This window comes from Salvia miltiorrhiza, chromosome 3 (genome assembly GCF_028751815.1).
Source record: "Salvia miltiorrhiza cultivar Shanhuang (shh) chromosome 3, IMPLAD_Smil_shh, whole genome shotgun sequence".
Classification (NCBI taxonomy): Eukaryota; Viridiplantae; Streptophyta; class Magnoliopsida; order Lamiales; family Lamiaceae; genus Salvia; species Salvia miltiorrhiza.
In genome coordinates this window covers 60,676,571-60,700,592 of record NC_080389.1, presented here as the reverse complement: position 1 = coordinate 60,700,592, position 24,022 = coordinate 60,676,571, and the positions used below count along the sequence as shown (strand labels likewise).

Sequence of the window (24,022 nt, the reverse complement as noted above, 5' to 3'; positions counted from 1 at the left end):
CATCAATTATTATGTGGAAGAAATTCTACACCCAGTCTGTTATCTTTTTCTTCTATTATGTTGATAGGCGATAAAAAGGTATAGATTTGATCGATCATGCACAAAGATGTTTCCCACAAATTAAATAATTCATGTTCCCATAAACAAAGATTAATCATGAAATTAATATGTAGATAGCCACTTTCTATTCATGGGGGGGGGTTGTGTTAGAGAAAAGAAAATAACAGGCTGGTTGGGTTGGGATGGTACCACTAAATACGTTGACTTGTAGGCCAATGAAACAAATTTAATAATTCATGGCAATAAGAAGCTTCCGAATATAAAAAATTAGTAATATGAAATTATGTAATTTATTATGGAACCAGTATCAATATATAATTTCGTTTAACATATTTAGATTTTTTTTAGTTATATTATATTTAAAAAATTATAATTATTATTGTTCATCACATATAGAGATATTCTAGTTATACAAAAATGGGGAGAAAATTAATGTTTAGTAATAGTGTGTAAGAGTCTTCTATGCCAATAATGTATGTACCCATAAGATATTTAGGGAAATTACCCGTTTCAATGTGTACAAATATGAACACGAGTATTTTTTTTTTTTTTAACATCATGAACACGAGTATTATCTATAAGATTTAGAGACAAATGAGAGTTTTTTCTTTTTTTTTCTCGAGGACTTGAACTGATGACCTATTAATTCGAGGAGAATTGTCTTATCAACTTAGCTGCGCTTCGTTGTCTAGAGACAAATGAGAGTTTGAGTGTGAGTATTTTCGTATTCATAATAATCTATAATATCCTTGTTTCAATTTTTAAGAAAAGTTTAGTAATGTAGAAGTTATAGATATTTCAAATAATGTAATTTTTTTTTTTTTTTTTGTATCTAAAATTCTTCATAACTTTTACGTGTTGTGCACATATCAAGTTGCTAGTTTTACTTAATAAGGCTAATACACTTCCATTTTTCTATGGACATGCCTCACTTATATTTTTATCCAAAAAGGTGACTTTCATATATGAACGCATTAAAATATTCATGGAATACAATAAATATCTCATGAACTCACAAACCAACACTGAGTCATAGTCATGCACATGCCATACTACATGAAATTTTAGGAAGAGAACAAAGAAGAAGACTATTGAACTTGTATGACAATTGTCATACTAAATTTCAAGCAAGATATGGGGTCAATTAATTTCTTTCCTGTCATGCACTATGTCATGATGATCTCTAAAATTTCAAATAAATTTTCTCACATGTAAAAAAATTATTATTGATGGAGGCATCAATTAGATTCAGGGTTAATTGCATATAAATTGTTGAACTTTTAATAAATTCTTGTTTTGCACATGAACTTTAAACCTTTTATTAAAATTATTAAACTATTAATTTTTTCTCTAAGGAACTCGGCAAAATAGTTGCATATTTGTCCATTTTTCATTGTGACCGTGTGAAAAAGTTAAAAATTGACGTCGTGTTGTATAGCTGGATGGAAATGTCGTTTCAAATCCAAAGTTTGGTCGAAAATAGGCAAATATATATAATAAGAAAAAAATAATAATAATTGAGTGATTTTAATAAAGATTTTAAAGTTCATGTGCAAAATGAGAATTTGTTGAAAATTCAGTAATTTATATGCAATTAACCTATATATGTGTGTGTGCATATTCACAACTAAAGTAAATTCAATATTTATTAAATGTATCAAAATATTCAAACAGATATGCATAACATTTATCTATTAATTATATGAGTATAACAATATATTTTGTAGCAACTACAATGATCTCCATCATAGGTTGTAATTCCTAGATTTTTTTTATTTTTAATTTTCTAAATACTTATTTTATTGTTGATTATTTTGTTAAATGTGAGTAATTGATTAGTTTAGCTTTATATCATTAATTATCCATTATTAACTATTAATGCATGGCGGTTAGAAATAAATTTTAATTAATTTTTGCGTAATTTATTCATTTCAATTTATGATTATGTTGATTGATTAGTATGTATGTGTGTATACGGCAAAAATGAAGTTGACAGTGCAGCGGTAGCAAAGTACTTCATCGTAAATGAGTTGAAAACATTCTTGGTGTTATAATTTCCGATTTTTTCCATTTCTCAAGCAGGGATAATATATTTTTATGATTTATTTAATTTAATTTAATTTTAAATTTTGCATTATATTATTGTTTTATTGCCAATTATTATAGGTTTTGATTTTGTTTTTCCTTATAATACATGTTGTGGAATATTGTTTTTGGAGTTATTAATTTTGTTGTATTTAATATAAATAATTTCATTTACTCACATTTGTACAATTTAATGATAATTTAATTATTCTACACCATAATAAATAAAACCATATAAACAAAGATATGTGTTGCTAATTAATATTTCGTGCTGATTGGGGAATGACTAATGAGAGGTGAATTGGTAACATGCAATTTTGGGGGTAGCAATATAATATGATGAACGTGACAAGTTTTTTCAATTTGGAACTTCACCAACCCACCCCATTCCCTACATTAATCACCGCAACAAAACGCGTTTTTGTTCGTCGTTTTACATGGAAACTATCATTTGCAACCTCTGTGAAGTACACGGGAAATGTTTTTATAAAAAGTTGACGTGCAGAATGAGAATTTGTCGAAAGTTCAATAATTTATATGTACTTTAATCCTTTTAAAAATATGACTCCAAACATTCGAACTTTTTCCAACATGTATATAAAAGAGATAATGATGATAGAAATTTATATTAGAGTACTATTAATTGGATAGTTCACTAGCAACATTTTCTAACAAAATACTTTGCATTTTACATAAAGAAAATACAGATTAGAGGAAATTAATCATGAATGCAGAACACAAGGTTTTAGACAATTAATCGAGTAATTTTCATTTTATTTTATTGTTCTTATTTGGGAGAAGAAGAAACCTCTCGCTTGGAAGTCTTGGAAGTGATGATTAATTAAGTAATTAAAAGGTTAGGCCAAGATTCACTTAAATGTAGTTATTATCCTTCACAGAAAATGAATATTATATTTATAAGCTCCATTTACAAAAGTGTGGCCCATACTGTAATTTCCATTTTTCAAACAGAAGTGGAATAATACAGTTTCGTCAAATTTCTTAATCAACAAAATCTGCTCTCATGAAATATTCCTCCTTTCACATCTTCTATTTTTGTTTGTATTTCATCATGAGTTGCATATCGACTTATTTTGTATTGATTACATATATGATACTATCTTTATATTAAGCGAATTTAGAGCACTCACGTTGGTCGGTCGACTCATCTGTCCGACTCGAATCGATTTGACGAGTCTATCAAAGCAAGGTGGGGGCGACTCGAGCTCGAGTCATATGAATGAGCCGGGCTCATCCGTTATTTTGTGCACGCTCATACAGTGCATGTGCGTGCAATGCACGCACCATTTTTTTTTAAAAAAAAAACTAATGAATATGAGTCAGAGTCTCCCTAGTACAGGGCATTGACTCATAACTAACTCATCCGTGGATGAGCCTCCAACCGACTCAATGAATGTGAATGTTCTTATAACTTAAATATTTTTCAAGTCATAAATATTTAAAAGATTACTGATTTGTGAACTTAGAGACTCTTGTGTAACGCGCTCTCATCATAATCACAATTCTAACAATAATATTTTCCTGACAAATTTATCTTTCTTTGCTTTTATCTATTTTGATTATTTTATAAAATTTGTCAAATTTGATTCATGAAAAAATATTCAATATGCATCTAAAATTAAAAACTATGACAAGAGCTTTAATTTGGTGTAAAAATATACAAAATAAATAAGTTATGTTAATTTAAAATTTCTAAGTAAAACTTTTTTTCTCCATAATTAAATTCTTATTTTTCTTCCATAATTCAAGCTCAATTATTTTTATTATTACGTACATCCAATATCGAATTGCTTTTTTACAAATATTTTTGAGCTTTATTATTAATACTTAAAAATTTTATTATTACATTCAATATTCAATTGTTCTTTAACAAATTCTTTTTATTATTACGTGTAATTTGAAGTTTTAAATGGACATAGAATTTATCTTGATATGTACATTGTGTTAATTATGAAGAATGAGATTATTGGGTTTTCATATGCTCAAGAACATACATCTCTCTAGGTTCAACAAATTAAGGACTCGATCGTTTACTAAGTCAATACATAATAATGGATGGGCCCACTTATAACATATGTTGATAATATAATAATCTCTTTTATAGCTAGAGTAATCTCAAGTAATGAAGTAATTAACAAACATGCATCATGAATGATGGGATCCTTCCAATGAGAAAAGAATAATGTTTGGGTGATGTGGATTCTTGAAATCCCTATTTATATATATATTCAAGATGATGGAAGCCAATTTATCACAACTCACATCAAACAGAAAAACCACTCACATTCACATTCACTCATGGCCACTCTCCATTTCTTCTTCACCTTCATCAATTCTTTTTTCCTTTTCTTGGTTTTCATTTCATGTTTTTCAGAGCAAACCCATGCTTTTGAAGCCAAAAATACTAGGACTCAAGACTCTTCTTTCCACACAATTCAAATTAGCTCTCTTTTTCCATCATCTGTTTGCAGTCCTTCCAAAGGTAACAACAATTCCTCTCTCTCTCCCTCTCTCTCATTTGCATGCTAAAGAAGATATTATAGTTAACGTCCAAGGCCAAAAGTCCTAGATTCGAGTCCACTATGGTGCGGTATTTAAATTTATTTATTTATTTACTTGTTACTTTACATTTCAAAAAAAAAAAAAAACAAGTATTTGTTTTTCTTTCAAATATTTTTCATCTTGTGGAGCTATTCAACACAGTTGAAACATGAGAGGGTTATGACCAAATTTATTGTTAGAATTAACTTTGTCTGTTGTTTTTATCATTTAAGATAATGATGCCATCGTTTTAGGATGACATTTAGAATCCAACATGACAAAGCTTCCAAAGCGTGGGAGATGGTTGCAGCGTTTTATTCATCTATAATAATTAAAGATGAGAAGAATGAATTAAGGTCGAATCATGAATTCAATTAATCAACTTTTATTATAGTAGTAATATTTTTTCTATCATCTTTTAATTCTACTAGAAAACATCATCTTTAAATTGATCATCAATGCCTATTTGTCAATTAATTCCAGATTATGATCAATTAATTCCAGTTTTGTGTAAGTTAACGTAACATGCAATGATATATTATAATGTTTTTTATAATACTCGGTGAAATTAAAAAATGAGCAATAAATCATTTTCAAATTTTAACTACCTAAGAAAAAGTGGGCAATAATCCTTTTTTGCAGCATGGACCAAGAGCAATAATGTGGGCATAAAAAAAAGTTGCAAATGTTCAGTTTTGGCAGTAATGTTTGGTGTATGGGCACCAAATAATAATTCCTCATTTGGATTATTGAATTTTGCTGGATTATCAAGTGGTTTACAGCTATTAAATTAATTAAACTTTTGGTTTCGTGTCAAAAAACAAGTTGTGTTTTCTAGTGTGTGAAAGTCTGTCAAAAACAATCAATAAACAAGTTAATTTCGTTGTCTCATAATTTAGCCTAAGTTTTGAGAAAAAAAATACAATGCTTATATACTTATTGTCTCGATTACTGCAATAATGCTATTATGTTATTTTGTCTTCATAGATGAATAGTTATTTCGAATAAATTTGATTTTCTAGGCCACTCAAAATCAATTAATTGGATCTCAAAAATCCAACCAACCCCACTATAAAATCTTTTGACCTTATTATCTCACGCACAAAAAAGGGTAATTACAAAAACTATATTTATCGAGGGTGGTTATAGTACTATTAGTATAGAGACACATTTACACAATTGATCTATTTAGTGAGTGATCTTTCTCTTTTGGTGTAACTCTTTTTCTAGGCCTAACCACTACTTGTTAACCTTTCCCCCCTTATATATATTATTGCAAGTGTATCGCATGCCTAAATTGACCCATTAATTATCTACTAGTTAGGTTTGCCTTAACAAGAACCTTCTCTTTAATTTTATCTTTTCAAAGAAACTCATTAATTAAATTATTGTATCTTTTGTGTGGAAAGCAAAAACTCATTTCTTGCGAACATCAAAACTAGTCCCAACTCCTAAATTCATGTAAAACTTTTAAATTCATGACATCATTATTATGATTCATCTAATAGATTCGTAAATCATCAGATTTAATCAAGAAGAGGCCGTCCACACTAGAAGTTTTCCATCGTCACGGCCCGTGTTCGAAACTCAGTCAAGACGAGGCGGCCCGGTAGGCCGTCTCTGAAAGATATACTCTCCCATGACCAATCTCGAGTCGAGTCAATCAACGCCCGCCTCAACCCGACATCGAATACGGATAAAGTCAATGACAAAAAGGTCAACCTCCCCGTGACGCCGGGGAGCTCCCTAGGCTCCTGGAAACTACCTCATCTCCGTGGGCCTAGGTACACCCAAGAAAACCCTTTCCCTCATCTTCGACACGGGGAGCGACCTAACTTGGACCCAGTGTCAACCGTGCTCCCGATCTTGCTACAAACAGCAGGACCCGATATTCGACCCTAAGACCTCGACCTCCTACTCCAATGTATCGTGCACCTCCACCTCCTGCTCCCAGCTCTCCTCCGCCACCGGCAACACTCCCAGCTGCAATGTCGGGACATGTGTCTACTGGCATCCAATACGGCGACCAGTCATTCTCCGGTAGGGCTGTTCAGCAAAGACACGCTCACCATCGCCTCCGACGTCTTCCCGAACTTCCAATTCGGTTGCGGCCAGAACAACCAAGGGCTCTTCGGCCGAACCGCCGGACTAATCGGCCTCGGCCGGGACACATTATCGATCATATCGCAGACCGCGACAAAATACAGCAAATACTTCTCCTACTGTCTCCCGTCGACGTCGAGCTCCACCGGCCACCTCACACTCGGCAAGACCGCCGGCGTAGCCGCGAAAAGCGTGCAGTTCACACCGTTCGACTCCTCGCAAGGCTCCTCGTTCTACTTCATCAGCATTGCCTCCATCGCCGTCTCCGGCAAGCAGCTCCCGATAGCGCCGACGGTCTTCAAGACGGCCGGCGCGATCATAGACTCCGGCACGGTGATCACGCGTCTGCCGCCGGCGGCATACACCGCGTTGAGCTCGGCGTTCAAGCAGGGGATGCAGAAGTATCCGGCGGCGCCGGCCTACTCGATTTTGGACACGTGCTACGACTTGTCCAACTACACGAGCATCTCCATCCCAACCGTGTCGTTCGCCTTCGCCGGCGGAGTGAAGGTCAACCTCAGCCCACAGGGGATACTGGTGGCGGTTAGCTCCACGGAGGCGTGCCTAGCTTTCGCCGGAAACGGCGACGCCTCCGACATCGGAATCTTTGGAAACACGCAGCAGCTTGACGTTCGAGGTGGTGTATGATGTTGCCGGAGGGAAGCTGGGATTCGGAAGCTGCTGGATGTTGATTCATATGTGTTAACTAGTTCTATACATACATAAAAAAGGCCAAAAACAAAACAAAACATATTAAATTTCTCCAAATGAAGGAAATATGTCAATGTGATACTCCCTTTGTCCCAATTCACTGGCTTATTTTTTTTCAGCACGATCATTTAGAAGGCCAAGATTATAATGTAAAGTTGTTTGGGCCTATATTTCATGTAGTGTAAAGTGATTATTAAAAAAATGTCAATTAAATAGAATAATTCAAAAATGAATACAAATCAAATCAAGTGAAACAGAGGAAATACATAATTTCAGCAAATTTTGAAATAAAAAAAAAAAATCGAAATTGAAGTATTCCGTATATCAATTAATTTGTCTTCAATGCAAAGAAACAGAGGTGAATTGTTGGAGACTTGGAGTGAGTGGCAAAGATACACTTTTAGATTATTTTACAAATGCATTAAAACTTTCTTATAATACTTTCTAATCAAGGAAATTCACTCTTTTCAATTTTACAAATTGTACAACATTTTTAAATTTTTTGCAAGTTTTTTCCTTAGGATGTGTGAATATTTTTGTGTTTTTTCAAGTATTAGTTTTTTTTTTTTTTTGTGAGAATGTTTTTCAAGTATTAGTTGATTGCCTAATAACGCATTGAATTTGTGGTGCGATATGTTTCGCACGTATCATCCCTGCAAGTTATTTCTTTTGGGGGCTGTGTGAATATGTTTGTGGTTTAAGAATTAATTAGTAGATATCCTAATAATAACACATGTATATCAAGCAACGAAATTCAAGCCTAATAAGTATCACATTAAATTTGTGAAGCAAGATGTTCAATTACAAATTGTTCAACACATAATAAAAAGTATGAAGTTTTATCATAGACGGCGGGAGTATATATTATGCCATGAAATTATATATTTTTTCCGTACACGATATTGTTTCCATTTTTGCTATTCACAATATCATTTCTACTTCCATTCATAGCAGTAGGATCCACAAGCTTCACTCACAATAATAATAGAACCCAAACTCCACTCACAACAATACTCACTATTATCAACTATTATCCACCTCTTTTTTAAAACCTGTGTTGTCCACAAAGTGAAAACGATATCGTGGACGAAGGGAATATTACATTAATAAATTATTATATAAATGACAATCATGCTATTACAAACTAATTAATATTCAAATAAATACAACTCACCTATGCAAACAATATACAATATCTCAACTTTGTCGTTTGAGCTATGCCTCCTCGACCGACCAAAGATGAAATATGATAGAACGTGAGAAGTGTTTTTCTTTTTAGAAGTTCACCAACCGACCCCAATCCCAACATCAATCACGGATGCAGTAGAAACGTTTTGCGCGTCGTTTTCCATTTTTCATTTTTACATGGAAATTGTTCTTTTCACAAAAAACGAATTTTCATTCAGAAAAAATAAAATAATAATAATAATAATAACAACAACAACGAGCTTAACAAACTTCGTACTTTGAAGATAATAACTCTTACGATGATTATACAGGAATAGAGAAATTAAGTCATTAATTATAACACGAATCTTGAATTCAGATTAACTTGGTATATATGAATTTTCATTAAGGATGTATTCTCTTTGCTCATAAGTTTATCATGGGAAAATAAGGAGAGAAAAAAAAGAGAAAATTTTTATCAAATTTAGTGATCTCCCACTCTTTTTATCTCATGTTCTCTTTGGTGTAAAAATATAATAGTATGAAAATAATATGAGGAGAGAAAAAAGATAGAGAGATAAATCAACATAGCAATTCAAATTTTTAAAAGAGAATCTAAACTAAACCAAAAATCTAAAAAAATTGAATCGGGTGTTTAATATTTTAGTTTGATTTTAAATTTGGTCCCTTGTAAACAACGAAACCTATAGCTCAAGTGATAAAGTTGAGGCACCCAAAAAGACTCTCTCATTTGTGAGAGTTTTTGTATAATCTATGCATTGTTTTCACAATTAATTGACCATATTTGTTAGTCCAAAATGAAATTAACATAGTATCTTAGAATAACTATGCACGTCATCAGGGACGGAGCCATAGGGAGGGCTAGAGCCCCCTCCCAAATTTTGAGTTTTTTTTTTTTTTTTTAATTTTAAAATATATATAAATATATGTTTATACCTATTATAAAATAATTTTGTTTTATAAAAGAGTATTTGGTTATTATATTATCTCATATATATACTTAATTTAAGGATAATTCTGTTATTTAAAACTATATAATCTATGAAATATTGTTTGTTATTATTACTATTATACTTGTCTTTTAATAAAAAATGCCTAATATGTATGAAATGCTAAAAAAAATTATAATGTATTGAAACTAATTTGTAATATATAGAAAATATATAATCTATGAACATGTTTGTTTGTTATTATTATTATTATGCTTGCCTTTTAATAAAAAATGTCTTAAATATACGGAATGTCCAAAAAAAGTTTTGTGATATATTGAAACTATATAATCGATGAAAATATTGTTCGTTATTATTAGTATTATGCTCGTATTTTAATAAAAAAAATACCTTAAATATACAGAATGCCCCAAAAAAAATTCTCGGGGGCTACCGCCCCCGAACCCCGTACAGTTTCAGCCCCCCCCCCCCCCCCCCGAAATTAATTCCTGGCTCCGTCCCTGCACGTCATATTATACATATACGAGAGATAGAAACTTATATTAGAGTATTGATCATTCCTAGGCAACATTTTTCAATAAAATACTTCACAATACACGATTATTTGTAATATGCGATACAAAAGAAAATCATGAAATTAGAAAGGTCTTAGTCAATTTATTATAGGTTACGCAAGAAAGTGGTATAATCTTTTCCTTCATATACAAACTGATTATTATAAGTTCCATTTACAAAAGTCTGGACCATACTGTTAAAAAATTAAAATCTTTTGTAGCCCATACTGTTAATAATAATAAATAATTAAATAAATAAATAAAAAGAAATGAAGAAACAACAACAAAATCTCAACCCTTTCCTGGAACTGGAGAAACACATTTCGCCAAATTTCTTTTAATCAACAAAACCCGCACTCCACGTTCAATGCAATATTTCTCCTTTCACATTTTCTATTTTCGGTTGTATTTCAATTGCATATCCACTTATTTGATGCATATTACATACTATATTAATACTATTCTTCAGGACTTCAAGTCATAAATATTTCTCACAAAAATTATATAAAAAAATAAACGAAAAATAAAGAAAATACCAAAAGAATAAAAAAACTAAAATATATTAAAAGATGCAAAAAAAACAGTAAAATTAGAAAATAATGCAAAGAAAAACAGTAAAAAAAAGAAAAAAATATATAAAAAAAGAAAAAGAAAAAGAAAACAGGAAAAAATGTAAAAAAACAAAGAAATAAAACCAGAAGAAAAATGTGAAAAAAAAAAAAACCAAAAAAAACATAAAGGCTTCATCAAAAAAGTGGGGATAGAGATTCGAACTCTTAATAACCTCTAAGAGAACCAAAGCATCCCTATATCAGGTATAGGCAATTTTTGGGGCCGGGTCGGGCCGGCCCAAAATTTCAGCGGGCCGCTAATATTGAAGCCCAGCCCAGCACGGGCCGCCGGGCGGGCCGGCCCAAAACGGGCCAAATGCTTATAAGTAAAGTTTTAACATATTATATTTTCAATCATCACGTAATCATGTTTCCATCTTGAATATTGATAAATGATAAGCAAGTTTAAAAAGCATTCATGTTTAAAACAAAATGCGTTTGAAAAGCAAAAGGTGAATCATCATTCATCACCTATTCACGTTTAAATCAGCAAGTTTTGCTTTTCTTGTTCATCTTTATTCTTTAATTTGATAGCTAAATTAGAAATTATTTTAATATTAAGTACTATAATATTAAATGACTAAGTGAAAATTTAAATCTTAATTTCAATTTGCAATCAAACGACTTGGACAGACTTTTTTTGGGCTTGGACTCTTGGAGGAATGATGATTAATGAATTTAAAATTGCCTATAACTGATGGGCCAATTTAGGCCTGAAAGCCTAGCGGGCTTTTTGGCCCACGGGCCACGTGGGTCGGGCCAGGGAGGCCCGGTTTTTTTTGGGCCTTGAAAATCCTAGCCCATTTTGGCCCATTTTGACAGCTTTAATCATGTCGACAAGTATTAGTATATCCAATTACATGCATGCGTAAACAAGTATTATGTAGACAAGTATGTTGTGAACAAGTAGTATTATGGAGACAAGTATTTTGTATAATATCAGTATTATGTATATCCAAGGACTTCTGCGGTCCAGACCCTTTCGTCTTCCATCCTCTTCGCCATCCTCGACTTCAACTCGTAAGGCAATGCAGGGCAGCGGTATCGATCGAAACGATTCCGATGCTGGTATAACTAACCCTTCTTAAGGGTAACAGCTGCCGCACATCCGACAAGTTTTTAGCTCCGACATAAGCTTTCCGTCTTCAACCCAATCCAACTGATATTCAAGTATATGAGCTTTCAAATCATCTGGAAACTCAAAAAATACGCCGCGATCAATTCTCAAGCAGTCCTTGTGACTGTAGGGAATTCTTCTTTTTTCATACAAAAGCTCAAGCAGTCCTTGTGACTGCAGGGAATTCTTCTTTTTTCATACAAAAGCTCAACGAGCTGCGTTCGTGTAAACTTGGGGTAAATTGAAGCGGACGGAGGCCAATCGTCCGGCGACCACCTCTTAAAGCGCCGAAAAATTAACTGTGCAACCTCTGACTTAATACTTGTTATGGCACAGGGTCGTACCATCCTCTTTCTAGAACTTCCATCAACCTGACCAACTGTGTAATGTTGAACTTCATTGTAGGTCTGCAGATACATAACATACAACATCAAATAGCTATCAGAACAGGAATATAATTACACGAATATCCACCTTTCTAGAAACTTCCGCTAGTAAAGAAAATCAAGTAGAAGATCATATCAACCAAAAACAAAAGAAAAAAAATTATGAAGTGAGACGTGATCACTATAATGCAGAGGAAAATTCACAATCTGGGAGATTTCACGAGAAGGGGGCAAAACTATAAAGTTTCTTCATGCTCAAAGGGTAATCCAAGAGAAAGGATCTCCATTAGGAAACCTTATACTCCCTCCGTCCCAATAAAAGTGGCCACTTTTTTTTGGGCACGGAGATTAAGAAGGGGATTGTTATGTTTTAATTGAGTGTGACCCACCAAAATTAGTGTGTAATTTTTAGAAAGTGGCCTACAATTGTTGATCAAATTAGTGAGTAATTTTGACATTTTTAGAAAGTGGCCTACAATTGTTGACCAAATTAGTGAGTAATTGTTGACTTAATTAAAGTAAACTTTTGTCATTTTTAGAAAGTATCCACTTTTAATGGGACACCTAAAAAGGAAATGTGGCCACTTTTATTGTTGACCAAATTAGTGAGTAATTAAAGTAAACTTTTGTCATTTTTAGAAAGTATCCACTTTTAATGGGACACCCAAAAAGGAAATGTGACCACTTTTATTGGGACGGAGGGAGTAATTAACTACTCCCTCCGTCCACAAAGTATTGCCCCATTTACTGTTCGGCACAGGTTTTAAGAAAGTTGATAAAGTGGTTGTGAGTGAAATAAAAGGGTAGTTGACTAAAGTGAGAAAGTAGTTGACTAAAGTGTTAAAGGTGTTGTGTGGTGGGTCCACTAGTAATAAAATGTAATAAAGTAGAATATAAAAATGAAATAAGTTGTTGTATGGTGGGTCCATTAGTGGCAATTGATGGTAAATAAATGAAAGAAAGAAGGGTGTAATGGTACAAAAAGCAGAGTAGGGCATTACTTCGTGTACAAGGAAAAATGGGTAAGTAGGGCAATATTTCGTGGACGGAGGGAGTAATATAAAACTCAGGGCCGGTCCTAAGAAAAATGAGGCCCTGGGCGAAACTATAAAAATTGGTTCTCAATATATTAGAATATATTAGCGCATCAATATATTTAAAAATAAAAGTTTTCATTACTTATAAAAAATGATTTCATCTAGCATTTTTACTTGCAAAATCATGTACGACATCGTTCAAATCTATGTTACCTAAAATTTCTTAATCTCTTTTTCTATACATAACTAGTATTACTCCCGTGCATAAAAAAAATTATATTTAGAAAATAAAATTCTATAAGTTGCTTATATTATTATATAAAATAGCTCTAATAAAGATAATATCATTAAATGAAGATAAAACCATCTTATAATTGGAGGATATAAAATGAATGACGAAGATCTTGACAAAACCTTTTTAACTAACGATTATTATTATCTATTTAAAAAATTCCACCAAAATATCTAGATATTTTTCTTTCAAATTTTCTACTATTAGTTTTGAAAGAGTTTTTGGAACTTTTAATTACTTTTTACTGATTTGCATTTCATAATATATTTTTTTGAGGCGTTAATTGATTGTAAATTCACAAGCTATTAGTGAATTTTGTTATTTTTTCAACTATATAAAGTTGCAATATAAATACATAAACTTTGAGCTCATTCCGAAATTTGCCCTGAATTTCAATTTCGTTCATACATGACAAAATTAAAGATGATATAATATAGGGGCTGTTAAATAAATGAGCTCGTGGCCCAGCCCAATCACTGCGTCCCATATCCAAGGGCCGATCCGACCCACATCCCAAACCCCATGCTCGATCATCTAATGAAGCAATGATAATGGGTTGGTGTCCAAAAATTTGAGGGGTTCCAAATTTTAAAAATAATCTCATTTTATAATTATGAATCTAAAATTTATTACAAAAATATTTTATGTGATTTAAAAATTATAAAATTTGACTAATTATAAAATATTTGATATGCATATCAAATTAAAGACACAATAAGAGCTTTAATTTGATATATTTTTAATAAAAATTAAATTTAAAATATAAAAATTGTAGGTGTTTAAAGATTTTTTTTTTAAATCTCTCATCTCCCCTCGTTATCAATAAATCCATTTTCAATTTTTTATTTCCATTTTTCTTTCAGTTTTATTTTAAATTATTTTATTTTCTTAATTTTATTTGTTTTTTCAGTCAATTATTGTGAATTCTTCTTTATTTTTTCTATATTAAGCTCAAATATATTATGCTAAAATTACCTTTTTATTGTATTTATAATTTTTTATATAATAATTAAGTTAGTATCTAGTTTATACATATAAAATAAACATTAAAACATTTTTCGTGTATTGCATAAGTGCAAATGGTAGTTAATATTTAGTCAGAAAGAAAATTAATAATATCATCTTTTTGCTTTCTTTACCGCTTTAATAGTGTGTAAGTACGTCTATCCGTATAATGCACAACGAACATTGACATTGAATGATATTTTACATGTAATGTCTGGATATTTGTAAAAATATAGGAATATAAAAATTAAAGTTTTTGTTCTCTATTCAATTTGAACTCAATATCATGAATTCATACAACAAAGCGATGAATCTACTATAAATTTTGATGTTCTAATGACTTAAAATACTTATATATTTTAGAAAATATTTTTATTTTTAAATATAAGAATGAGTTAAAATAAAAACTATTTTTTTAAAATATAAATTAGAACCATCCACTATAATTTCCCCGATAATATAGTTTTTTTTTTTTTTGAAATACCCGATAATATAGTTAATAGGGAAATTACCCGTCTTAATTATGAGTATATACACGACCGCTAGTAATTAAAGACGAGCGAGATTTTGAGCGTAAGTATCTTATTATTTATAATATTATATAATATTTTATTTTATTTTATTTTTTGAAAAAATAGTACACTTGCATATTTTTGTGGACACAGTTAACTTATATAAGTGTTACAATTCACAAACCAAAACTCAGTCATACGAAGAGAACAAAGAAGGAGACTATTAAAGTCGTCTAGGATAACAAACATCCAAAAATTCGAGCAAGATAATAAGGGGTTAATCACCTTTCGTCGTGTCACGCACAGATGCACAAAATGCAAAATAAATTCGATATACATGTATATGTAACATAATAATTGTTCATGGAGAGATATTTGAGTTTAATTCAGTGTATCATATTTGGTGTTATATATATTTAATTTTAATTTTATTTGTTTTAGTTTAATTTTATTATTATTAACTAAAGTTTATTTCATTCAATTAAGATATTATAATATTTTTTTATCATTGATTTTCACTTTCATTAATTTTGATAAATTCTTTTAGGGGAAAAAAAGTCTTTTTGCTTTTAGAAGTCCACCAACCGACCCCATTCCCAACATTAATCACGGTTGCATAGAAACGTTTTGCCGTCGTTTTCGATTTGGGAAAAGTCATATGGTCATAATATGGCCAGCGGAAAAAAAAATTATAAAATTCATGTATTTAATTTTTTATATATTAATTATTATTTTTTACACATTATAGCTATTTTCTTAATTTTAAAAAAATATAAAAATTAAAAAATTGCAAAAAAAAAAAGTTAAGTATCAAATAAGCCCCTAATATAGAGGCCATTATCACTGTTTAGATCCCTTATAATCGTGGTTGGTCCAACTAAACCCTCAAACTACTTATTTCGAACAATCGGACCTTCTGCCCTAAAGGCGAGTTGACGCCGTTTGTTTTCAAAATTTTATTTATTTTATTCAAGTGGGCCCCACAATTAAAGCTTCATGGGGAAGGCAAGCCGCCGGTACTACCGCCTACGCCGCCGGTAACTGACCAGTAGCGCCACCAACGCCGGGGAACTGTGTCCCGGAGAACGCCAAAAAAATCGAAGCCAGGAATCCCAATTCAGCAGCCCGATCAACAGAGGCAACGAACTTGTCCTGATTCAGAATCATCATCGATGGCTTGTTCACTATCAACAAAGCGATTGAAGACTCAGGTACCCCTTTCTCTCTCAAGATACTGATGTTGGAAGGAATCCTTTTCGGCCGGCTGTGTGTGAACGCCATTGGACTAATGAGGAACATGGCGGCCACGTTTTTATCAGATTGAACGATGCTTTTCAAGTAATTATACCATGGGGTGAAATAGTTGTCGAAGCTACGCCGCAACAGAAACGGGTATTCGGAGAGCTTCTGCGGTAAGGCGACGGGCGGAACGCCGATTGAGCAGAAGAATTCGAGCTTCAGCGATAGGGTTTTGTCGGTGCTGGATCGAAGAACGCCCGGCCATTTCCTGACGAGCCTTGAGATCTGAGCATTTGTGAATTCGTACCTCTTGAGTATATGCCATATTGCATCTGAATTCTCTCGCGATTTGATGCACAATTTTATGGGATCTATAAGTGATAAAGGCTTCTATGTTAGGGGCTTATTTGATACTTAACCAAAAAAAAAATACTCGATTCGTCCCAACTTTTAGTATCCATTTGAGAGTAATACGAATTTTAATAAAGTGATTGAATGTGTTGTGAGTGGAATAAGGGTTCAACCTTTTATATGGGTGTTAAACTAATTAAAGTGGAAGTAAGGATCTCACTTACTTTTACTAAAAATAGAAATGAATACTAAAATATGAGAAGCCAAAAAAGGAAAATTGAATATTAAAAGTTGGGACGGAGGGAGTAAATAAATAAAATTACAATGTATATTAAATAATAAAACTAGCAACATTATATTTTTTATTTTAAACAAAATATTTAAATATGTTAAATTTAAAATTATTATGGTCATTCATAATTTCATATTATGATCAAATAGCATCACTCTTTCAATTTATCATTTTTACATGCATGGAAATTTCTCTTTTCACAAAAAAGAGTTTTCACACACACTTCCACAGTTCCACTGCACATCATATTATAAATATACGAGAGAGAAACTTAATTATACGTACTAGAGTATTTGATCATTCATATATATCACTACAAAAAAATATGCTTGACACCGATGAAATATTTAATTTTATCGACGAAATTCTTTGTCGGTATTCGACCAATTTCTTGCAACATTTTTCAATAAAACACTTTACATACGCGATTATTTGTAAGATGTGATACAAAAGAAAATCATGAAATTAGAAATTAGGTCTTAGTCAATAAATTATAGGTTACGCCAAGATACTGTTAATGAATAAATAAATAAAAGAAGAAGACAACAAAATCTCAACCCTTTCCTGGAAATGGAGAAACACATTTCGCCAAATTTTCCGCACTCCACATTCAATGCAATATTTCTTCTTTCACATTTTCAATTTTTGGTCGTATTTTCAATTGCATATCCACTTATTTGATGCATATTATATTACACTAGTTAAGAGTCTAGACTATGGAGTTGGAGGATGGCTTTCGATTCAAGTCGCCGGCAACGGTTTTTAGGCGTTGGTGTGCTGCGGTCAAAGATAAGATGATTGCAGAAATTAAGTCTAGACTGTGGAGTTGGAGGATGACTTTCGATTTCAAGTCGCCGGCAACAGTTTTCAGGCGTTGGTGTGCTGCGGTCAATCTGTCTGGATAGTTCTTGGTATTTGGTTAGTCCAAGGTTTTTAGGCGTTGGGGTGGATTTTGCTTTTCTTTGACTTTTGTTTAGCTCTTCCTCTCTCTTTTCTTTATGTACTGAACTCTTGGGTACTACTGGTACCTCATTTTTTTATTAAAGCTTTTTCTTGTCTGATAAAAAAAATATATATTAAACTACTGTGTAACCCGTCGAAATTAGACGGAAATTATTTTAAATTATTATTTAAATTATATGATACTCCTTTCATCCTCCAAACTTATGCATATCTATTCTTTTTGGTACTGGCCCCCAAAATTATGCATACCCTATTTTTAGACACTTACCACACATAGAATTCTTACAATTGTACTATTTTAACTTACACTGTTTACTCAAGTCAAAAATAATATGACACAAAAATTTGGGAGCAATTAGATTGCATGCACCCTGACCCGCATCCTGACCCGCATTTTATAATTGATACTATTCAGTTATACAAATATAATTGACACTATTCGAATATACAAATAATACTGTCTATAATTGACACTATTCAGTTATACAAATGATACTAAGACATTTTAAAATGTTATTGTGTCATTTTCAATCTTATAGTGTCATTTAAAATATTATAGTGTCAATTATAGAAAATTGTCATTCATATTTCCGAATAGTGTCAATTATACACAGTGTCATTTACAATGTTATAGTGTCATTTATACTGCAGTGTCATTTGTATAACTGAATAGTGTCAATTACATATTGTGTAATTTGTATAACCAAATAGTGTCATTTACACGATTCGGATCAGGATGCGGGTTCGGGTTATGGTGCGGATCGGGATGCAACTCGATTGTACGGTACAACCAATTGCACCCATGCAAGATCAGCTCATAATATGAACACTATTTGTAAACTTTAATTAAGCACTCTTTTATAGCACGCTTCTAATCGTATCATATTCTGTCTCCAACAAAACTTGATAACCAACGATCCAACAAAACTTGATAACCAACGATCAAGTTTGTGTGGAAAAGATCATCTAAGAGTCATTTGATTTTGAGCGATAAGACATGATTAATAAGAAATACTTGAATCGATAATTTGGCTCGTACTCTAATAATTCAATTGAGTGATTATTTATTACTCTAAAATTATATAAATTATTTAATCATCTTCTAATTTGATTAATTTTACCAATCTCATCTATCTCATCCTCCAAACCAAACGCTTCGTAACTGATTTTCATATTCAATATGAAGAATGAGATTATTTTCATAGGCTCAACCGCTCAAGAACATACATCTCTCTATTGCTTCTACTCAAGACTCGATCGTTTACTAAGTCAACTCATAATAATGGATAGTCCCATTGAAAATAATAGTCCACCATAGTCAATTAGAGAAATTTCAAGTAACAAACATGCATCACGAATGATGGATTGGGATCCTTATATAATTCCAAATTTCCAATGAGAAAAGAAAATAATATTTACCAAATGGGTGGTGTGGATGATTATATTGAAATCCTCTTTGTCTATATATTGAAGATGATTGAAGCCTGTTGTTCACAGCCCTCAACAAACAATATCATTCAGCTTCACTCATAGTGATGGCCACTCCTCATTTCTTCTCCAGCTTCATCAAACCTTCTTTGATTTTCTTGGTTTTTGTTTCATGCTTTTCAGAGCAAAGCCATGCTTTTGAAGCCAAAAATACTAAGATTCAAGACTCTTTCCACACAATTCAATTTAGCTCTCTTATTCCAGCCTCTGATTGCAGTCCTTCCAAAGGTATATAACAATCTCTCTCTCTCCCTCTCTTGCATTTTGCATGTAAATGAAGGTATTTTTTAGTATAGAGATTAGAGACTCATACACAATTGATCTATTTTTGAGTGATCTTTCTCTTTTGGTGTAACTTCTTTTCTAGGCCTAAACCATCTATGCACATCATATTATGTAGTACTCCCTCCGTCCCAAACGAAATGTCTCATTTCTTTTCGGCACGAAGATTAAGAAATGTGTATAAAGTAGATAAAGTGGATTGGTGGAAATTATTTAAATATTAAGTATAGAGAGAGAGTGTATTGCCAAAAAAGGAAACAAGACATTTCGTTTGGGACAGCCCAAAAAGGAAAACAGGACATTTCGTTTGGGACGGAGGGAGTAATATTTTAATTTATAATTTTCTAATATCTAACTTATTATTTAACCCTAATTATAATATTTTAATTATATGTTTTGGAAATGAATGATGGATAATGAAAAAATATATAGTAATATAATTTTGAGTAATTTTTTAAAAAAATTATTAAAAAAATTCAGTTTCGGATTTTTTGATTTTTTTTCTTCGGTTTTTTCGGGATTAATTAGGTTTTTTGGTTCGGTTTGGTTTTAATTTTAAAAATTTCGGTTAATTCGGTTCGGTTTGATTTAAAAAAAAAACGAATATAAATTTGGTTTGGTTTGATTTTAGCGAAAACCGAACCAAATAACTTAATGCTCACCCCTTTTTGTGTTGAAATGTCATGATACATGAAGCTAGAGGAGGTGCTGAGGGAGTTGGCGTTGCTACTGGAGATGAAGAGGGGGAGTTAGTTAAAATACCTAACTCGGCAGTGACGTGGGAGCCGGACCATACAAGTGGCTAAAAGAGCGGGTTCGGGCTAGAAGGAGTCGCGTTTCCTTTTATTAAAAAACGCTGTATCATTTAAATTTAGTTTTTAATATTTTTCTCAGTTAGTTATTACTCACTACAAGAAATTCGCTCATACTTGACGGTTTTTCACCGTCATCTATGGTATTCGTCGACCGTCAAGTATAGTGGTGTCATGTATAGGACCTAGTATAGATGACGGTTTTTGACTGTCATCTATTCTCATTATTCTTGACGGTTATGTATGTATATATGACGGTTTGTAACCGTCAACTATAATGTAATACTTGACACTCATAATATTTTTCTTGACGTTTTCGTACCGTCAAGTAAAATAAAATACATGACGGTTATTGATATATATTTGACACTTTCTCACCGTCATGTATGTAGATTTTCATGACGTTTCTATGTATATACTTGACACTTTCCAACCGTCATCTTTGAGTGAAAAATTGTCAAAGTTAGATACCATATATGACATTTCAAGAACTGTCATCTATGCTCTTTCAGAATTTAAAATATATTTTTCCTATTTTATTTATTTTTCCCTATTTTTAAATTTATAAATATCATTAAATTGTATAAAATAACAAATTTACACATATTGAATATGTCATTTAATCATTGATAATAATCAATCATCCAACATCCACAAAAGACCCACTATTTTACAACATCTCCAACATCCATACAAAAAGCTACAAGTCTTCATTCTCAACACTTCAACCTTTGTTTTCTTTGTCTTCCTTCCCACCTTGCTTTCTTTAAGTATTCATTCTCAACGGTCTTATCTCTTTTCACTCTAGCTTTCTTCCACATTAATGCTCGCCCTTCTGCAAGCAATTACAAATATTAGACATGGCAGAGGCTTAGATAATAAAAAACTCGAGTAAAATGAAATGCTAATTAAAAAAAGACTAATTAAGTCATTCAAGAAGAACAAGATCAAACATTATCACAAATACATTTAACACAATCTCAAGCTTGACATGACTGCATTTCACTCAGCATTATAATCAAAGAGCTCATTCAAGTGTCAATATTAATCCTAAATATCCCTTTGTATCTTTCATTTTATATCCTATATATTTGCTGCCACAAAACAAAGAGGTAAATTTCTAAACAAATCCTACTATGACAGCAGCCAACATCTCTTCATCCATCTATAAATCCTACTATGACGCCAGGTTATATATATAACAGCTATCTAATGTGTAAGATAATTTGAAATACTTATGAGTAATAAAACTACTGGGAACTCGTAGTTAACAAAATGCATAAATGTTGCATTCCAAAGAGAAAAAAGAAGGGAGGGGGCGGGGGAAAGAAGAAAATTGGTGGGTGGTTACTTAGATATTGTAAATAGGTTAATATAAAATTAAGGACAATTTGCACAAATCCAATCGTTTTTAATCACAGAACAAGCAGAGATAGATCAGATGCATGAAAACATTGCTGAGTTTGATCGAGCTCTAATATATACTAGAAACATCACATTCTTAATTGATCTCAAACATAGGCAACAGATGGTGCTGAAACCAATCCAAAATATTAGCATAAAACAGGAAAAACAAGAATTCCATAGCCAACACATGTAAAATGAAATTACCTTCTGTTTTAACAGCTGCTCATTTTCTTTCTCTAGTCTCACCACCATTAACTCCAGTTCCACTTGATACGCCTAATAAAATCACAAAAACACATTAAGACCACAAACTTTATGGACCCATTAAAGCATATGAAAGTTTGAGAACAAATCACAAAAGGATCCAATAGAACCACCACACAAATTTAATGATCCAATGACAGAAACAAATATAAAATGAGTTGATCCAATCCTCCCTCATGAGCAGTCCATTCAGCACCCACTAAGAGCCAGAATGTGTTAAGAAACAATGAGTAGGTGAACAATTTTCAGACATCTTCTGTTACTTCTGCTAATGGGAGATAAAAAAAAAATCCAAGTAGTGATGTTGATGTAATTTCTCCAAACTCAAGAGAGAGAGAGAGAGAGAGAGAGAGAGAGAGAGAGAGATTGGTCAATCTGCTATGAAATATGAACATCCACAACCTCGTTTCTAGGAAGCTAAAGCACTATTACTTCATAGTTTGGTACTGGTATATGAAATTTAAAACACATGCATAATTTTAGATTAGCTCCCACAAATTCTAACACAGTTTGATAGTTTTAAATACTACTAATATATAGTGAAAGAAAGCAACTCATATCATGGAAAGCCAACTTGCATAGTCTGGCTAGCTAACTGCATTGATTCCACAAAAGCTCACCAACATTCCATATGCAATTACAAGTTTCACGGCCAACATCAATAAATAAACCACTATAAATACTGGCCTACCTCAACTAGAATTCCATCTCCACTAACGCAAACGATTCCATCAAATTTTTCCAGATCTAGCGACTGAGCGACTTTCTTCGCGTGCAGCTGGTGTTTGGTTTCTAAACATAATAGAGCATTTCAATCAAATCATCAAGATGCAAATTCTCAAGCCAAGTTCACTCACTTCTTGTGGCGGAGACCGCGCTTAGGGCCCTAACCTTCCAGCTTCGAGATAGGGCAGCTGCAACGGAGGCAGAAGTGCAGCACAGCGCGGCCGTTGAGCAGTGCCATCTTTCGAAGGTCTACAAGGAGGCACGGTTTGTCGCCGCCGCCGTCCCACTTCAATCCCCTGCATCCGGCGCAGGGAGGAGAAATGGGGAAGGAGGAGGGAGAGAGACTTGAAGAGGTAGGAGAAATAAAGGAAGGCGTCGGAGACAGAATTGGGGGCTTTGGCGTAGAGCAACGGAGGGCAGCGATGAGAAGGCGTCGACGACGAAGAACGCGTCGACGCCCGAGGAGAAGGGGCGGCGGAGGCGAGTGACGATCTGAATTAGGGTTTCGATTTTGCTCTGTTTTGATACTTAGGAGATGGAGAAGAAAATGAATTCACGCTGATGTACTTTTTTGCAATGTAGTACTAGTTTCCAATTTTGGGGTGTTTATTTATTACTCCCTCCGATCCACTATAATTGGCACACTTGCCTTTTTAGTTTGTCCCACTAGAATTGGCACTTTCCTAAAATAGTATGTGGTCCCTACTTTTTCTACTCACATAAAATAAATGGACCCTACCTACTTTACCCTCTTAACCCTTTATTCTTAATCTCCGTGCCCAACTCAAAAGTGTCAAGTCTAGTGGGACGGAGGGAGTATTATTAGTTTAGAATATAAAAAGTTGGAATTATTCATTATGAGTGTTAGTACAATTGGTTAATATTTGTGTGGCGAAAAATTTGATACGTGATTAAGACTAAAGATATAGTTAAATAAATAAAAATATTAAATAAAATTAAAATACAAACATATATAAAATATATTTTAAAAATAAATAAAATAATTCACATCAATAACTCATTAA

The 24,022-nt window shown here is 32.6% G+C and overlaps 2 protein-coding genes and 1 long non-coding RNA gene across 7 annotated transcripts; 2 read left to right on the top strand and 1 right to left on the bottom strand.

Annotated features, from left to right (window-relative positions):
* The first annotated feature begins 4,402 nt into the window (after positions 1-4,402).
* On the top strand, positions 4,403-7,617 carry LOC131015085 (aspartyl protease family protein At5g10770-like). The gene is given in 7 exon segments (XM_057943319.1): positions 4,403-4,648; positions 6,232-6,317; positions 6,319-6,462; positions 6,464-6,715; positions 6,717-6,746; positions 6,748-7,434; positions 7,436-7,617. Coding segments are annotated over 7 exon segments (1,464 nt in total). The 5' UTR covers positions 4,403-4,464; the 3' UTR covers positions 7,517-7,617.
* An 11,712-nt stretch (positions 7,618-19,329) lies between these two features.
* On the top strand, positions 19,330-20,960 carry LOC131015084 (uncharacterized). Its single transcript, XR_009098458.1, has 2 exons — positions 19,330-19,734; positions 20,485-20,960. It is a non-coding gene; the product is annotated as an uncharacterized LOC131015084 (long non-coding RNA).
* Positions 20,961-21,204: 244 nt separating this feature from the next.
* LOC131015083 (sphingosine kinase 1-like) lies at positions 21,205-23,607 on the bottom strand. Of its 5 annotated transcripts, none has more exons than XR_009098457.1 (4): positions 23,129-23,607; positions 22,963-23,063; positions 22,212-22,283; positions 21,205-21,435 (listed from the first exon to the last, which is right to left on the bottom strand). XR_009098457.1 is itself a non-coding variant. In XM_057943317.1 (4 exons), the coding sequence occupies exons 1-4, from the start codon at positions 23,233-23,235 to the stop codon at positions 21,421-21,423; spliced, it is 261 nt and encodes an 86-aa protein (XP_057799300.1). In that variant the 5' UTR covers positions 23,236-23,601; the 3' UTR covers positions 21,205-21,420. The 5 variants fall into 5 exon arrangements, 2 of the variants coding, with proteins under 2 accessions (XP_057799300.1, XP_057799301.1); XR_009098456.1 differs by having other exon boundaries at positions 21,205-21,432; positions 23,129-23,570; XR_009098455.1 differs by having other exon boundaries at positions 22,963-23,049; positions 23,129-23,570.
* Positions 23,608-24,022: the final 415 nt, after the last annotated feature.

What these genes read in the sequence shown, in the direction of transcription:
- LOC131015083 (XM_057943317.1), bottom strand. Translation starts at nt 23,235, where the DNA reads ATGGCACTGCTCAACGGCCGCGCTGTGCTGCACTTCTGCCTCCGTTGC. An exon ending in CCCTATCTCGAAGCTGGAAG is followed by an intron (nt 23,064 to 23,162) that starts GTTAGGGCCCTA and finishes TATTATGTTTAG; the next exon opens with AAACCAAACACCAGCTGCAC. An exon ending in GAGATGGAATTCTAGTTGAG is followed by an intron (nt 22,284 to 22,962) that starts GTAGGCCAGTAT and finishes TGATTTTATTAG; the next exon opens with GCGTATCAAGTGGAACTGGA.